This window comes from Agelaius phoeniceus, chromosome 7 (genome assembly GCF_051311805.1).
Source record: "Agelaius phoeniceus isolate bAgePho1 chromosome 7, bAgePho1.hap1, whole genome shotgun sequence".
In the NCBI taxonomy this organism is placed as follows: domain Eukaryota; kingdom Metazoa; phylum Chordata; class Aves; order Passeriformes; family Icteridae; genus Agelaius; species Agelaius phoeniceus.
In genome coordinates this window covers 36,373,112-36,391,518 of record NC_135271.1, presented here as the reverse complement: position 1 = coordinate 36,391,518, position 18,407 = coordinate 36,373,112, and the positions used below count along the sequence as shown (strand labels likewise).

General features: G+C 40.5%; 1 protein-coding gene across 4 annotated transcripts in view; it reads left to right on the top strand.

Annotated features, from left to right (window-relative positions):
* SMARCAL1 (SNF2 related chromatin remodeling annealing helicase 1) overlaps positions 1 to 18,407 on the top strand; it is a 35,370-nt gene that overhangs the window by 6,957 nt on the left and 10,006 nt on the right. For all 4 annotated transcript variants that reach the window (XM_077181587.1, XM_077181589.1, XM_054636533.2 and 1 more), the window contains exons 6-10: positions 2,361 to 2,541; positions 3,491 to 3,641; positions 6,495 to 6,653; positions 8,402 to 8,467; positions 16,175 to 16,315. In XM_077181587.1, the coding sequence (XP_077037702.1) occupies positions 2,361 to 2,541; positions 3,491 to 3,641; positions 6,495 to 6,653; positions 8,402 to 8,467; positions 16,175 to 16,315 (698 nt within the window). The remainder of the gene's footprint in view (positions 1 to 2,360; positions 2,542 to 3,490; positions 3,642 to 6,494; positions 6,654 to 8,401; positions 8,468 to 16,174; positions 16,316 to 18,407) is intronic.

Below are 18,407 nucleotides of genomic sequence, written 5' to 3'. Positions count from 1 at the left end.
CTGTGGAATTTGGTTGGGGTAAGTTCCAGAAGGATAATAAGCCAGGTGCTCTCTGCACATCCTTAGGAAGTGTGAGTTTTTCAGAGGTGAAATGCTGTTTCTCAGAGTACTTGTTCTCCAGCATGAGCTCCTGCTTCCATGGGATACCAGAATGTGTTGAATAATTGAGTAAGTGCCTGCTTCTATGATGCATATCTTAATAACATTAGTAATGGTTATAGGGCTGAAAGCCATGTGGTGGGGCTGTGTAGGAAGGCCAAGTCTTGAAACAAGTGAGTGTGTCTTGGAGGAGACTGTTATGAAACTGCAGGGTTGGGATGTTGACATTCCTGATTTTGGTGAGTGCTGATGATCGCTCACAATTTGGTCAAAAGGCCTTTTGTACATGCAAAGAGCCTGATCCTGTAGCATGTTCCAGGCAGTGTGAGCAGACACATCACCTCCTAGTCTGTCATAGGATCAGTCATGCTGGCTGGGAGTTGTACACATTACATGAGGTATTCAGAATCCCCCAGATTTGAGGAAAGGAAAATAATTCCATGAATCTTGCAGCGTGTAATTTGTGAGGGCATTTGAGGATTCCAGCACGTGCCTTTTAGAGGAGCAGCATTTGCTTTGTTGCCTGTTCATTTGCCTACATCAAAATTAAAAAAAGAGAATTTAGGCTGGATGCCATTTCCAGCAGAGAGATCTGTTAGCTGGGAACTGTTTGTAGAGGTTAATGTCTCTTTGCCTAGTTGCTCAGTCATCTTTATATAAAGGTCACTTCACTAAAAACTGTCTGTTGGATGAATCATGCTGGTGGCAGATATATCTTAATCACTCTCCCAGCTCATGTACAGAACAATAGCAACAGAATTATCAGTGAGCAAATTGTAGCAATTATGCTAACACACAGCTCAGTCTGTGAGTGTAATAACAAGCTTGTGCTGTTCTTTGGATGGAGAGAGTTCCTGCTATTGAAGAAGTATAAATTAAACCAGAGAGTTTTAAAAGTTTGGTCATTGCCCAACCACAAATGGAAATCTTTTCATATGTATATTTCTTGGAATTGCTTTCCCCCTTTATATGGCAGGGGTCCATCCTGCTGTTTTCCTCTTGGAGACGACTGAAACAAAAATACCTAATTGAATTCTGGTGCATTTACTGCTGGTATAGTGAGTTCTTATTTTAGTTGTTTTTCCAAGCAGGGTTTTTTTGCCTTCTGGACTTCATATACAAACCACTATTAAAGAAAAAAAAAAAAGGAAGCTGCTTCCTGCAATAAAAATTTGTGCCCCTGCATTTGTGTTCCTAGCGTAGAGGTGTCTTTGATTTCATAGTCACTGGACAAAAATTATTTAATAAGTTCTCCTGGTTACAGCTCACTGCATGTTTAAAACTGGTGTTAATTTGCTTAGAAATTAACTGTTGGATTAAAAAGAAACACTTACATTTTTGGGGGGATGGGATAGAGAGGCTGCTGGAGGGGACTAAAATAAGGTTGTCCAGGAGGAGAATTGGCTAGATGCTCTGGTTATGATGTGTGGGATGAAAAGATGAAGGCTCTGAGGTCTTGGCATAATGGGTGCTGGGGATCCCTTTAGTTGAACTGGGAAGGTAAAGTTGTGAGGCTTCATGGGTGAAGGAACACAAGTGCTGAGGAACTGAAGTGGCTGCCTGTAAGCTGCTTCTGTCCAGGAGAAGAGCAGCTGGGCAGGGAGGTGCTGTGGGTCCTGAAGGATGGCTGTTGGCCTGCTGCTGCTGGTGGTACAAGTGCTGTTTCTCTGAGTCTTGAGGTGCTTCCTGTTTTCTTACCCAGTGTGGTAAAGTAGAGGCAGAACCCAACTGTGTGAATTCAGGGAACAGGAGGAGAAGAGAGTTTTCGAAATTGAAGATGAATTATATTCTTTAAGTTACTGTCTTGGGTCATTTCTGATGGTTTTGGCATGGTGGGCACCTCAGAGGTACAGAATCCCAAGGTTAAGATAAAGATGCTCCTGCTTTCTAGGCTTCAGGAGCTCTTTTATTCAAATCTGTATTTCACTTCTGAGTAAAGTGTGCCCTAAGCTGCCCTCAGCATGAATAATCCAGCTCCAGCTGTATTAGTAGCAATCGTCTCTCAATGATGGCATCAGAGTTGCAGTTTTTTATAATCAAGTCTAAGTAAGAGGGGAGGAAATGTGATTCATCATGTGGTTCTGAAATAGACCTTAGGGAAGAGGCCAGGCTGACACCTGTGCATGATGCTATGATTTCTGTGAGCTGTTTCAGGATAGGAGATGATATTTTTGACAAGGTTGAGGGTTGTGTCCTGAGATCCATAATGGAAGTTGTATGTATGTTGTCCTTCAGATAATGAACTGCTCTCTTCTTTGCAGTGCAAGTGTTACTGAACCTTGTGTCCGTAGAAGTGGAGCCACTGCCTGAAGCAGTAATTAAGACCTTTGCTGCTCAGCTCCAGAGATCTCCATCACTGACAGACATTCCTGATGCTGACCTTTCAGGAGTGGACTCCAAAATTGTGATGAGCCTCATGCCCTTTCAGCGGGAAGGTGTGAAGTATGTCCTTTTTGCATGCTCTTAAGTGCTAGTCCTTGTCTAGAATTGTGTCATTTTTATTGGTGCACAGATTGCCTTCTTGTCCATGGAGGGCTCTGCATTTCTCTAGAGTCTGGGTCTGTTATACACTCTGCCACTTTGGGCTTTTGGTTGTTTGGTATAGGATGGTTTGTTTGGGATTTTTTTTTGAATTTTTTATTATTTTTTGGGTGACACATCTGTTTTATTTCTAGATAGAATTCATCATGAGTCAGGTGGAAAGTAGTATTTTGTTAGCCTAAAAAATTGATCAAATGATACATCTCTGATCTCCCTCTTGTGATTCAGTATGTACATATTTGTCATATGATTTTTTTATTTTGTAACGTAATTGTTTTTTTTCCCAAGTGCATCTCTTCTGTTGTTGTTGTTTTTTGAATTCTAAGTACACATGGGAAGGGACCAAGAAATGGGACCTAAGCCCTAAACCATTTAAAATTACTAATTATATGTACAGATAAAAATTTAAATGTCCCTATCCCCATCATATATGATCAATAGTTGTTGATTTTGATATGCAATCCAGGAGACAGTCTGTACTTAATGGTCTTAAATTGCTATTGTTTTTAGTAATAATTTCTTAGCCAGAATGAACTCTGGAACAGAATGTGAGTAATATAATGGAAAAAATGTGCTTTAAATAATTGTAAGGTCTTCAGACTACTTCTCATATGAAATTAAAATCTCTAAGAACTGAGCTGAACCACTCTGTTAAGGAGTTTCCAAGCTTTGAGAGATTGTGGGAGCTGCTCATTTGTATGAAGACTAAGGAAGAAAATCCAGGTTTACTGAAGAACCCAGATCACTTCCAGGTGATCCACATCAGAGGCTTGGTCATTACTTGTGCTCATCCTGGTTGCCAGTTAGTAACCCATTTCTTGACTCTTCTTTCCCTCTCTGTTTCCCCCAGTTTTGCAATTTCCAGAAAGGGGCGTTTGCTCCTGGCGGATGACATGGGCCTGGGCAAGACCATCCAGGCCATCTGCATTGCTGCCTATTACCAGCAGGAATGGCCCTTGCTGGTGGTCACTCCTTCTTCTGTGAGGTTTACCTGGGCAGAGGTACTGTGGGCTTGGCCATGTGCACGGGGTCAGTGAAGAGCCTGTGGGATGGTTAGACTGTATTGTGCTTTGCAAAAGTTAAACTTCTGAATGTATTAAGGGAAAAAAACCCCAAAAAATGTACTGATTTAGAAACTTGATGATGGTGGGAAAATGCTTGGCATTGACTGTATGGTATATGCCTAATTTTTTTTTTTTAATGGCTGATTTTCTTTTTTTAGTCCAGCTGATCTGTTGGGGAAAGGGACAGCTAGAGAAAGTGTGTCCTCTGACCCTATGTTAACTTTTTTCCTGCAAGTCAGTTGGCTCCAAGTGGGCATTTTACTCATCAGTGTCAAAGATAATAGTTACATTCAAGCAATTGTCTGGTATTTGTGCTCATCATAGCAGTATTTGCCAGTTCCTTGGCTAGAACAGAGTCCCAGATGCTAGGATTCTCCATTCTGTTCAAAAAGCCCCATTATCATCATCATTGTCTGTCATAATATGTCTTTTGGCCTGTCCAGTGTATGCTGCTGACTCCCCTGAGTCCTTTATTAATGTTGGTCAAAGCCCAAGAAAGCTTGTATGGCTGAGAAATGTGTCTTGAAATAAATCACTGCCATAGTTTGTACACTGAGGCTGTTGGGTTGCCATAGGCTAGTGAAATGTTCACTGTGGGAGAAAAAGGTGAGACAGAGCTTTTAGGTCAGTGAATTCTTTCCAGAGAAGGAGGAGGTGGGAGTTTAGCTTTTCCTGGAATGTGGCATTGATGAGAAAAGTATTGATTTGGATTTACTGGTTTTATACTATAACCAGGTTGTTAGAGCATCTTGGTGTGAGTTTTATTATCCAGTAGTGCAACAAAATGCAGGGTGAAAAGAAGATAAAGTTGTTTACTGAGAAAGGGGGTGATGCTCATCATACTTGAAATCTCAAGGTCTGTAGACCTGTGGGACAGCCCCTAACCTGAATCCATTGCTTCATGGGATATCTACCAGGAACAATTTGTGCCTAGGTTTCCTGAAGTATTGGGCAACTGCAAATAAACTTCTACATTCTGCTTCAGGAGATTTAAGAAATATGAGGCATTTTTGTCGAGTTGTTTTATTTTTTTTTTTTAATTTGAGTGCTTAATTTCTTCCTTCCCCTACTCCCAGCTGCCCAGGAGGCTCTTGTAGGAGATGTTTTGTTAGGACACTTGCTTTAGAGCTCTGCTTGATTTTTGAGTATGTGATGGATGTGGACGTAAGAAAAATGTGTCACAGAAATTCAGAAGGTGAAATTTATTATAGTCTGTAATCTACTCAGTTCATTCTTGTACAGATGTGTTGTATTGTAATGGTACAAGCTTTTGTGGTGTTTCTGGAACCAAATCAGCAGAAATTTTCTTCATCTTAGCAATATCAGTGTTGTATTTTGGCTTTCTGCTCAGGCCACTGAGTGACTTTATAGTCAAGGTGCCATGGGAAGGGACAAGGTACTCTCGGATCTGAAGTGTTGCACCCATATGCATTTAGAGTTCAGCATTAAAAATTAAACAATTAACAGTGTAGTTTCATAGCACTTCTTGTGGACTAAGGTCAGCACCCCATAAAAAGTTCAGGATCAATTTTATGGTGTAAATTGTTCCCATGTCCTTTATAAGAGGAGAGAGCAGTACAGTAGGAGTTTCCAGGTACTTTCCTTTGCTGCCACCTTTGTTGTAAATTCTGATGTGGTGTCAAGCACATCCTTTTTTGGGTGGTATCTAACCTTGCCTGCACATTTGCTCATTTGGTGGTGCTTTCAGTGAGTGGAGAAGGATAGTTCATTGTTACTTTCTCACATACTGAGAAATGTGAGAAGCTCACTTTTCACTGCTCCTGCTGCTGCATGAGATTGCTGAACAGTGAAGAGGAATGATTGTGGTTGTGGGATTTCAACAGGCAAAGCTCCTAGAGACAGAGATGCCATTTATCATCACCATTTGGTTACATTTCTGTGGGGACCAGATCCTGATGGGCCCAGACAGTTTTCTGCAGAGCAACATCAGCAGAACTGAAATGTTGGAGAGAGCTTGGTGTCACTGGGGACAGAATTACAAGGGAAAGGGTGGGTGGTCTGGCTAACAGATGGGTTTGGGGGAGGATATCTTGCTCTGGTGTGTGGAGCATTTCAAGAGGTTGATTGAATGACAATTACCACATGAATTTCAGCTGCTGTCATAGAGCAGCTGGTGTGTTGTCAACTTGATCTTTTCATTTTGGTTTTGTTTTTTTGGTTTTGGGGTTTTTTTTGGTGGTCTTTTTAAGAAGAGGAGGTAGTGGAAGGGTTTTGTTCATCTGGACGAGTTGTACTTCACCCTCACCATGGAGTAAACATTGCTATAGTCATAGATGTTTATTGCTTAGAAGTCTGTGTTTCATAGCTATAGGTATCCTGTTGAGTGGGAAAACTAAATTTTACTGTAAGCAGTGGTCACAGTATTCTCTGGCTCTGAGCATAGCAGGTACCTTTCTCAAGAAGTTATGCACATTTCCACTAAAGATCAGATTTTTGTTTGGTTTTTTGGGGTATTACTGGGGTTGGTTTGTTTTCCTTTTGTTTGTTGGTGTTTTTTTTCCCCAGTAAGAAGGAATAGGGTTTGAGCTTTCCTTGCTATATAAAGTAGATGTTGCCTTGTAGCCTGAATTCTGTTCTTGATTTTCCCATTACCAGGGAGGTTGCCATGGGAAGGCTGCTTACCCTTACTGTGCTCCAAAGTGATGTCTAATGGTGGATGGGGTGGGTCCATGCTCTAAATATTCATGAGGATATTCTGTGTAGTGCTTTGGGATCTTGACAAAGAAGATAAGCACCAGAAAAAAATTAATTTCTTTCCTCTTCCTCCAGGCATTCCACAGATGGCTTCCATCCTTGAGTCCAGGAAGCACCAATGTCATAGTGAGTGGGAAAGACAACCTAACAGGAAGCTTGATCAACATCATCAGTTTTGATCTCCTCAGCAGGATGGACAAGCAACTTAAGAGCACATTCCAAGTAGTTATTGTTGTAAGTGATACATGAAAATCTTCAGGTTAATTGTATGCTGCAAATGGGGTAGCCTTTTTACAGCAAAGAAGTGTGAAGTGGGCCTTATTTAGGACTGAAAGTATCTTGTAATTGTGGCTGTAATCACAGCTGTCTTCATGAGTACAAGCATGAGGTTTCTCTGAAACCTTTTGAAATAACTAGTAGAGTTTAATTCCTTTGTGCTTCCTAAGGCTGTGTTTTCACTTTTACTGGTTATGGTGCCTCTCTGATTCCACTGTGCTTGGTCATGTCCTCTGCTGGAGAGAAAAGTGTTTAATGTGGTGTGTCAATACAGTAGTCATGGAATTGTATCTTCTTAAGTCTTGGACTTCAGGGTGGTGTTAGTGTTTATCCAGTAAACCAGATAACCTTTCAACATCAAGTATGTGGGTAAAGCATCAAAAACATCTCCCTTAGCTTGTGTTCCACTGACAATCTGCATTAAGCCTTCTTTGATCATTTGTACAGTTTCTTTTGTAAATTACTTCAAATTCCAGTTTTTATCTTTTTATAGAGCCACAGTAAATGGCATTTTTCTGGATTTCAGTTACTAAAAATTCAAAACATCTAGTGTTTCAAATCCAGCTTGGATCAATAGAGAGCAAAAGTGTATTTGTAGCTTACTATGAGTATTTGATGTTCTCAGTCTGGTTTTCAGCACACACACACCTGCCCAAAGATCATGACAATTGGAACATATTAGTCTTTCTGTTTCTCAGCATCAGATGGGAATGTGGTAATAGATGGAGTTCTTTGGAGACCAAGCTACTCATGGGGGAACTGATCGTTTTCATTTTTATATTTTGTCTCCTACACACATTGACTAAACATTCTGTCAAGGTGGAAATGCAGATTATTATTTTTTTAGGCTTGAGGCTACTGCCTTGGAACTTTTAACCAGCCCTGAAATGGCAGATGTTCTTTCTGTGTGTTTATATGTTCAAATTTGGACCCTTGGTAGGTTTTTACAGATGAGAGTAGTCCTACTGTGTGCTGAGCTTTTCTGCTTTTTCTTCCACTCTTCTTTTGGTAGCTGGGAAAATTAATGTAGCTTATTTGTTATTTGGGAGGGAGAAGGCTGTGCCTGAGAGGCTGAGCAGTTACATTGTCTTTGCATGCTTGTTTCTACACACATGGAAAGATGAGAATATACCCTTGGAGGGTGCCAACTCTTTTTGTGCCTTAAATTCTGCCTTACTATAGCAGTAGAAGTGAAGCCCATTTGAGGGTGATGTCTGGAGTAGGAGACTATTACCCACCTGGTGAGCCCTATCAGCAGAACAGTTGGATCTTAATTAGATTTCTTTTTTCCTTATCATTTGCATTAACCCTTATTAAGGGAACTGGCACTGTATAGGCCTCCTATGTTTGCTGCATTTAAAAGATACATAGGGGCAAATGAGTATCAGTTATGGAAATAATATTCCTCTTTCTCCTTCCCTCTCCAGCCCCCTCTGCTCACTTTTTTTGGTGTTCATTTATGATTCATGCCTGCAAGGTTTGATTTTGTTCCATTTGATTGCAGCTGCAGGTTTGAGTGCAGGAAGCCTGCTACTCTGCATCCTGTCTTTTTGTTTAGAATTTAATGTGACTATTCCAGTGCCTGAAATATCCTGAATGAAAGGCCTCTAATGCTAGATAGCTGAGAACACTGGGAATTTGTTCTGTAACCTGCATTTTGACTATGGATCTGAACTGACTTTGCTTTCATGCTTGTTTTGTTTCAGGATGAATCTCATTTCCTGAAGAACACAAAAACTGCACGCTGCCAAGCTGCCATGCCTCTACTCAAGGTGTGTATGCTGGGTGCCAAAGCTCTGATTGCTAACCTCAGGCTCCCAGGGCAGTGTAGCTCCACTTAGCAGGTTTAGGAGCCAGCAGCTGAATTCTTTTGGTGTTTAAGGGGAAATCTGGGTAATAGTGTAGATCCAAGACTGAAATTTGGCTTTACCACTTGTTTCCATACAAATATCAGATGGTAAAACCTAACAAAACAACTTCAAAAGCTCGATATAATTGTGGTAGTGCTGCTGATGAGTTCTGTCATGACAGGGAGAATAGAATGTCAGAACTTACTGAATGTATTCAGGGAGAGTAGACAGAATATAGTGGTGTCAAAATAGCTTGTTAAATGAAAATAATCATCATCAGTTACTTCTTGGTACACAGATTGCTGCTGCATGTCAGAATGGCATTGCCTAGGGCCCTTCCCTGGTTTTAGGGTTCTAGACTGTTACTGCAGGCTTCCAATGTATTTGTGTGGCTGGGGCTTAGGAGCATTCCCTCTGGTTACATGTACAGAGCTGCTGGAAAATGGCAGAATGTGATGTTAGTGGGACAAGTGGCCCACAGAAGGGAGGCAGTGGTCAATTATAAGATACCAGGAGAAATGTAAATTCTAATGTTTGTCTGTTGTCCTGGGATCAAAGAATCAAACTCACCCTGGTAGCCTCTAACAGGTACAGATTAAAGTTAGGGGTAGTTTCTAGACACTGCAGGGTTTGTACATTGGAAGAAGGTAGATGCAGTTCCTCTTCAGCAATTAACCAGCACTATGTATAAAGAGAAGATCTGATCTGTGATGGCTTCATAGCAACCACCTCTAATATGCAAGATTCTTAATGGCTTGATGAAGATGGTTGTCCTTGAATAACTTGGTTGCTCTCCTTAAAGGCCTGACTCTTCTCTTAGTTTTCAAATCACTTCAGGCTTTTAATGCTTGGAAGCTTAAGTGGGAGGTCCAATTCTGTGAGCAGTTTGAAATACAGTAATTAGGGTGTATGACTGAAAATCATGGAAAATAACAAATTCGCCCTCATTTTGAGTAAAATGCTCAAAAAACAGCCTCATCCTTTGCTACTTGAAGCTTTGTAAGGATCAGCTTGTCAAAATTATTTGCAGGCTGCAAGATATGAGAGTGAAAGATGGTAGCTGTTAGGCAGAGGTTAATTGCCTGTATGCACTTCCTGAGAATTTACAGTTTTATGCTGTCACATCACTGGTCTTAAAGAATTGAGAGCTGATGCTTCTGAAACTGAATTTCAGTCTTCTGAAAGCATTAAGAGTTTCATATTCATATGAAACATGGTGCATTATCTCACCTGCAATGAGCATACAGTACCAGATGTTTTGTGTTAGATGTTCAGGTAAATTCTGTTTGCCTGGTTGCTGACTAAAATTTCTGAAGTACTTGCTGTAATAGCCATTTTTCTCTCCTTGCTTTCCAACATAGGCATTTTGCTCTAAAAAATATCCCTTTTACCAGCTGTGTCTTCATCTCCTAATGAGTGATGCTGTGGTCACTCCTGGCACAACACATCACACCAATATTTTTGTATTTGAAAGAACTCCCAAAACATCATGAGCTTTCATCACTTAAATACTGACTCTAACAACTATACTATGTGATACCTATAGTAAGTAGCCAGTAGGATAGAAATTGGGAGTATTTTCATTCTTTTACATGATACCTTGAAATTACTGAATAAGAGATGTGACTAAACGTGCTGCTGAGGATAATATTGTTAATCTTGCCTTCTTTATGTTAAAATGATTTGAGCAGCAGTAGGGCTCTTAGAAGAGAACAGAAAAAGGTGTAACTGTATAAGCAAGTCCTTGAGAGGAAAACTGCTTCCGGTACCCCAGTCCCTACCTTAAGGTTACAGTGTGCAGCTGTGCCAGTGCTGTAACCAGAGGCCCTGGAGCTAATGCATGCCTTGTCTACCTTCTGAGCATTGCCACTTCTGACTGTTAGCATAATACTGCTTTAAACTATCTGAAATTGCCATAGTTGCTGGTATTCCTATGAGGATCTCAATATCCTAAAGTATAAAAGCTTGAACTGACTTTTAGGGACCAAAAAAAAAGAAATTACTTAAGAAATGTGATCCTTGGCCCTTACATGCTGCAAAGATTTATGAGTCCATAAGGACACTGGACATATCTAAGTTAAAATGTTTTGGAGACAGAAATGTTTTTCAGTTCTATCCATACTTAATTAATTCTTTTTATCTTGATAGAATCTGCACTTTCGACTTCTCCATTTGAATAATAAATGAAATACATAAGTTGTTGCAAGTGTTTATACAGAACTGCACAATAATTGGATTAAATTGGTACATTGATAATAAAGATGACATACCTTGGATATTAGTTTCTAATTTGTCTTGTTAGATAGCCAAACTGCATCTCCACCTCTCAAATCTTTATCTCATTGTTACAGCATTTAAAGCGTTATTTTAGTTTTTATGTCTGATATTGACAGGTTTTCAAAATGGTGTTTTTAGCCAGTCATAATTCATCTTTTCCTGCTCTCTTGTATATATTGCAGAGCAAGTGTGGTATGGAATTGTCAACCAAAGCCATGTATTAAACATGTCACCTAAGTTTGCCCATTGGGGATTTTTAGACATCTTTTTAATATTAACAAAAGCTGCAAATTTTGTGTGTGCACCACTCGGTATCTTTTCTGACATACTTAGCTGCTACCCTGACAGAGATTGAGAGAAGTTTTGCTTGAGACAGAGGAAGAAATTTTGTAATGGCTGGATGTATGGAGTGGCTGTGCTCACTGCCTCATGGCTTATCCCAGGTTGTCATTAGTTTAGAGTAAATATACAGACGTGTTATGCCAAATTTACTGTTAGTGGACAGAACTTTGAGAGGAACTTATAATTGCATGAACAATAAGATAGAGTGAAATAGCAGCAGCAAGATGTTTAGGCCAAATATCTTATTCCCTTCATCTTCCACTGGATGTGCAAACTTGTGGGTGTGCAGACTTGTACATGGGGGAGAATGCTCTGTCTGCCTCAGTGAAAGGAGGTGGTAGAGTTTGCACACAGTCAGTGTGCATCCCTGCAGAATTATGGAGAAGGATGGATTGAAAGCTGTAGTAGAAAACAGTTCTTTGATGTTTGCTCATGTGGCAGAAATGCTGCTTTCAAAGTCAGCCAGCTTTCACACCAGCAGGTCTGTGCCAGCAGCTGCCTGAGATTTGTCCCCAGCTGCAGCAGCTCTCACGTACTCAGGGGCCAGAGGTTGCTGTGTTCAAAGTGATCTTTGTGTCTTGTTTCCATGCACATCAAAGTGAGAATAGCTTCATACTGTTGGGCTGTAGTTGAGTCACCAAAAGGCCTCGTTAGGCCTGGCATGTCCTTCCCCCTAACTCAAAGCTGTGTCAATTGGTAATAGGACCTGCTTGTCATCTTGCTGTTTTCTGTAGTCTTCTGTTTGGGACTAAGTTCTCCTAGGCATACTGACAATACTGTTTTTTCCCTTCACCTCTGCCCTGGATCTGCTTCCCTCAGAGGCAGAAAGTGTCAATAGTGTTGCACTTCTTGTAAGCATTTTGTTTTCTGCTTCTAAGATTAGACTGGCTTGGAGACGTAAACATAAGAGAGTCAGCATACATACTACCAATATCCTTAAACCAGCAAGGCCTCAGGGATGTGGATGGAGAGGAAACAAACAAAACAAAAGTTTTTCACTGATCTGTAGTAGGATCTCTTGGGGACCAGAGTGGAAAGGATTCTACTTATTTTCACCAGCCAAGGTGCTGCATGCAATTGCATGGAATACTGCAAGGCATGGAAACTAGGGAAGGTCCCAATGGAAAATGGGTGAGGTTTTTTTTAAGCATTACAATAAGTAGTGAAGAACTGCACTGGAAACTGATAAATAAAAGGTACTATCTAATCAGAAATTCCAGTGGCGTTACATGTTCTTATAATCTTTGTGGTTTCTATGAGCACTCCTCTCCAACACACGGATAATATTAATAATTTGACTCTTCCCATTGAGCTGCTGTTCCATTTAATAGTCTGATACACATCCTGATGTTTGCAGGGTTAAAGGTCTTTGGTTTTGCTATGGGAGTCCAAATACACTGTGTGGCTGGAATCTAAACCTTTTATGCTTGCTGCCATAGAGCAACTTAAAAATAGTGGAGAGAAACAGGTCCATGCTGAAGGTAGAAGGTGAGGAGGGAACACAAAAATTTCTATTTCTGTTGGGAAATAAACAGCAGCTGTCTTTAGGTGCTACAAATCTGTATGGATTAGATAAATAAACCTTTCCTTATTGTCACCTGCTGAGAGAAGGAGGTTCATCTTGGAACTGAAGAAGCTGTGGACCCTCAGGGCTTCATCTTCAGATCTGCTCTTACCTTCCAAATTTTTTTTCCTTCTTGGAATAGGAAGGCAGTTTAATTTGCTTCAGTCATAGCTTATCACTGCTGTTTGACACACATTGTCTGTCTAGATGTCAGTTAACAATAGGGAAAAGTATTTATATTTTTTTGGAATAATTTCATCTTAAGAAATGCGGAGCCCGATCTCTTGCCGAAGTAGAGAAACAAACTCATGAAAGCAGCTGCTACTCTTCCCCTTTACCACATCTTCTATTTCATCAGGTGATTATTTTATTATGGTCCTTCTCAGATTTTTCATTTTGCAGGATAAGCTATTCTTAAGCTAAGCAGTTTAAAATGACACAGTAAGCAAAAACTGGGGACACGAGTAAATGTACAGCCAGAACCAGCCACACTTATTTAAAAAAGTATGTCAGTCTGATAGCATATGGCAGAGCTCCTGCTGGGAAATCCATTTAACACAGAGACAGTCATTGTATGTTAATGAGGCTCTTTGTGTGTTCAATTATTTGGCTGTCACATAACCCCTCTGCCTCACCTACTCCCCTTTCAATCGTTGGTTGCTGGGTCTTGACCTCTAGAGTAAGTGCCATAATTTCATAAATTATTCTTTGACTTTCAGAAGTGACTTTTGTAAATGTTTTCACAGCTGTGGAATTAATTCTTGCTGGTGTATTTTGTAATGCTACAAAGCCACATTTGTCTTAGGCTACTTAATAAATGAAAACTTCAGACCAGGTCTCCACCAGTTCTGTGAACTTCATGCCTAAATGCAACTGAGCAGCTAATGTTAGTTCATCTGTGTGGAAATATGTATCAATTGATTACAAGATCTGATTTTGCTAGAAAGTCCTTTCTGGCCCCTGCAATCTCATTTTCTGTGGCATTGTTCCATATTATTGTTACAGACCTTTGAAGAAAGAGGCTACGTGCTCACTCTTGGCAGCACAGAAGGTTCAGCAGGAAACAAGAATTAAGCAGTGATCAGTAGAGACTTCTCTGCAGGAGCAAATCTTTATTGGCATCTATTCAAAATGAGTTGCCACTAGAAAAAGAAATGGGAATCAAAGCCATTTCTTTCATCCAGAATTTAAGTCAGCCTTCAACACTTGGAAATTTGTCGTCCTAGGGTATTTCTTTTCCTTCTGTTCTTTCTTGAGCTCCATCTGTCACAGGTTTTAAAACTGAAAGGGACCTTTGGGATAATGAGTTAGACCACCTATGTTCCATGAAATTTTCTGGAATTAATTTCTGAAGTTCTTCACAGCTCTTGTAGAGTTAGTGTTTTTTGGGGGTTGGTTGGTTTTATTGTTGTTGTTTTTATTGATTTTTTTTTTTTTTTTTTTTTTTTACTTTTCAGTTTGCTTTAAATAGTTAATTAGAAGACATGTCACAGCTCTTGGTAAGAGCTTGCAGTAGTTGAATACCCTCTCTGTTCAGAAATAAGTTCCACACAGCAAAACAGCAGCTGGACAAGTTTAGAATTCAAATAACCTGCAACTTCATCATCCTCTCTTTTGACACCTATTTAGGGACTCGGGAAGGAGCCTGAATAATTGTTTTAACTACTGGGGAATTAGTGTTCCAGCCTCTTCTTGTGCAGCTCCCAGGGAACACCCTCTGAGAAGAAGAGCCTTGAGAATGGCATAAACCCTTTCAACACAGTTGGGTTTATGTTGCATTTATTATGTCTCTCTCTGCTTTGAGTGTGTTCTTGCTTTAGCTTGATCCAGAGTTTTCTTACATGAGATGTCTGTCATCCCATGTTTCCTTTTTCCTTTGCCTTCATGTTTCCCTTTTTCTGGCAGTTACCTTCTGTTGTTCCATGAGGAACAAGTTTAATTTGGAGGGTTCTTGCACTTGTGGGACTTGCTTGTCTTGCTTTTTAGCAGATTTCTCAGGGTAGTGTCAGTTTCTTCCTCAAAGGTTTCTGCAAGGTGTCAGATATTGTCTAGGTTCTGTTCAGTTGTCCTCTACTGTTACCTTATTTTTAAAAAGGACCTAATTTCTGCTTGATCAGTTTCCTCATGGGATTTGGTATCTCTGGTTTCTGTGACTCCTTCCTCTTTTGAGTAGCATCAGCACCTCTGTCTTGTGCAAACTCTCACCTTCTGACATGCTCAAAGGTTTGACCTCTCTTCTTACTTAGTTCAGTAACTATTCTGCTTTTTTAAATGTTCATGGGAATTGTCTGATCCTGGTGGTGATCACATTTCCCTCTGATCTGTTTAGTAGGGACTATTGGAGAAAGCAGGTCCCACCTTGATCACAACCTGTATATAAATAGTTGATAAAGTCTTGAATTAATTTCCGGAACTCTTTTTCCACCAGATTTGGTTGGTAAGTGGATGAAACAGCTGAATAGATCTGGGTGACTTGTTGATCTCAGTGAAATGATAAAAGAATTTAATTTTCTTTTTCATTTAAATGTGAATGAGCTATTGGTACAGATGTCATTCAACAATCTCTTTGTTATTTTAATGAACCTGCATTAAACCATGTAGGAAATTGCAAGGCACGTGTAATTTAACTACAGTATGTGAATTTACAGCAGTAGAAATTCATAGCTTTTATCTAATAATAGAATTAGGTAACAGTGGTGGCATGGAGATAGAAGTGTATCTTGGAGAGTCTACTTTAAAGTATAATTTTTGCCCCTGATTTTTGGGAGCACCTACTTTGGATGCAGGCTTTCTGTCCTCTTCCTGTCTCCTCTACAACACATTTTACAATCTTATATGATTTGTATTTATTCTCTCATGTTCTAGTATCCAGCCAGATGTGCCTACACTCACCATTGGCTGTCAGATCTTCTGGCCCTGCATCAGAGAGCTTCATTTTTTTCTCCTTGCTAGTATAATCTTTTAAAAAATGAAACAAAGATGTAAGGAAAAAAATCCTTCTTCTTTGTATCTCTTCTGCTTTTGTGAGAAAGACAGTCTGCTTGTGGCATGCTGTGGCAGGTTTATTCTGAGAGAATTTATTTTGGAGGTGGGGATGTACCTGCGAGGGTGTGTCATTTTCCTGGGATAGCTGATGCCAAATGAAAAGCTGAGCCAGGCATAAGATGTGTCTAGTGGGTAAATGCTGATTCAGAAAGTACTGTAGTAAAAATGGATGTACCCTTCTCTTAGAGTGTGAGGATGGGTATTAAGAAACTGCGTGTCCCTGGAAGTTTGAAGTACTGGGCATGAATGTCTTCAGGCAGCGATAGGTGAAGGTGAAGCACTCTTCCATTTAGGGCACCTGAACGGGGGGGTCTGGGATTTATTTTCAGGACTCTGGTGACTTCCTGTGTTCTTGTGTGTTGTAAGCTGTATGGTAACGATGCCCTGCTTGGTTTTCCCAGGCTGCCAAGAGAGTGATCCTGCTCTCGGGAACGCCGGCCATGTCGCGGCCCGCGGAGCTGTACACGCAGATCGCCGCCGTGCAGCCCAGCTTCTTCCCGCTCTTCCACTCCTTCGGCCTGCGCTACTGCGACGCCAGGAAGGTACTGCCCTGGGAAAGGGCCAAGTGGCGCTCTGCACACAGCGCTGCCTTGTTGCAAAATGTGGAGGCTTTCTCTTCCTTCTTCTTTCTGCACGATATTACATCTTTCCTTGAGAAAGTTTCTCTGCAAAGTAACATTGTGAAAGTTTGTAAGCTGAGGAGGGGTAGGTGCTGCAGTGGTGGGCCTGTGAAGATGAAGAGTACTGAGATGTGAAGGCAGTAGTGTTTATTGCCCTGAAAGCCATGGAAATAAAAATGGAGAAAAAAAAATCCTGAAACAAATGTGGCCATAACTGGTAAAAAGAGCCTATTCTTATCAGATCTTGCTCCCCCCAAGTTTTTAAAAGGGGCAGAGTAACTAAGGGGCCTTTAAGCAGCTGCAGATTTAGGATAATTGATTTTAAAAAATTAAAAAGAGCAAACAAAAAAACCTAGTTCCTAGTCTTAGTCACTATTTGATAAAGGACTTCATTGCTTGGGATTTTGGATTTTACACCTCCAGGTAAGTAAAAAATGGAAGACTTACAGACTATATCTTTGTATTCCACACTCTTCTAATTTAGAAAATGGATGCAATCCTCAGCATATTTTGAAAATAACTCCTCTGCCAGCTGCTCAGCAGTTGTTTCCACAGAGTTACTGAGTCCAGCCACTGCAAGAATTTGGCTTTGCACAAAGCCAGCATTTGCAGCCATGATAGCAAATGTCTGCCTTGCTGCCAAGGTATGGGCGACTCACCTGTACTTGGATTTGCTATCCCTAGGTCTGTTCTGTGTGTTGGAATGCACACTGCTAAGAGAAGAGTTGTTGCTGCTGTACACAGAGGCTCTAGGATCTTCTGTGCTGGTTGCATAGACACAAAAGAGGGACTCAAATCTCCCTACAGCTCTAATTCAGTGTGTTCAGCAAAGTGGTAGGAAACACCAAATGACCATTTCAGTGTTTAAAAGTATTATTGGAGAGCTGAACATCATCAGTGTATGCCATAAAAATAGTTACAGCTATTTGTAGTGCTTTTGTGTTTGTTTTCTTTTCTGTTTGGGGTAGCTAACATATACCAAGTTTCCACCAAGAAGATTCTTACTGCAGTCTCATATAAAATTCTTGAATCCCCTTTTTCCTAGATCTGAATGCCCACTTGCTTTCATAGCCAGTGGAGTGATGTTCTGTGTATGTGCAAGTGTGCAAGTGAGAGGAGCACTTAATTGGCTTTGGTAGTCATGTGCTGGTGCCATTGATTAGAGAAAGGCCATTAGCATGCAGAATCACAGAGTATCAATCCTGGTATCCATCTATGGTAGGAATCATATGGAGGGAGAGGCCACATCTTCTGGTAAGCTTCATTATCTTTAAAACTGAAAGATTCCTTCCTGAGCATTCCTTTCAGAATGGTTCCTAGAGGGAAATGAAGAGATACAGTTTAATCTTACTGATTTTCTGCAGTAAAAAGGAAAGTTCATTTGCAGCATGTGAGTCTAAGTAGATTTGGAGTTTGATAAGCCCTGTTAAGGGTAAAGTTCTGCACAAGTAGCTGTCATTTCAATTATGAGGCAGATGGACCTTGGATAAAAGAAAATAAAATTGTTTTACAGGATCCAGGTTATAATAGTGTGTCCAGTGTAAATGACTTCTCAACCTTCAGTGAAACTCAGCATGGAGGTCACAGTCTATATCAGCTTCCCTTCAAAACCTTGTCAGGATTTCTAGTACAATTTTCTTTCTATGTTTGACCTGCCTCTCCTAGACACTTGAACATTGTTGGTCTTCTCCATGCTCACCTGGGACATTTTGTTCCAGTTAATCTCAGTAAATGATAGCATGAACCTAGGAGGAATTTGGTTGTTTGGAGAAGTGGGGCTGCTGGAAGTGAAGAGATGTAGATGGTATTAGAGAAAAAGATGGGACTGCTGAATATCGGTTGCCACAGATCCACTTGGCAATCAAAAAATTTAAAAGTTGATTGTAGTTGGTTCCTTCATGACTGTGGAATATCCCTGGCATTTGTTGCTGTAGCTCTAACCTGAGACTGTGTTGGGAGTTGCATCCTCTGTGAAGAACTGTTGTGGTACTTCTGCTGTCAATACTCGAATAAA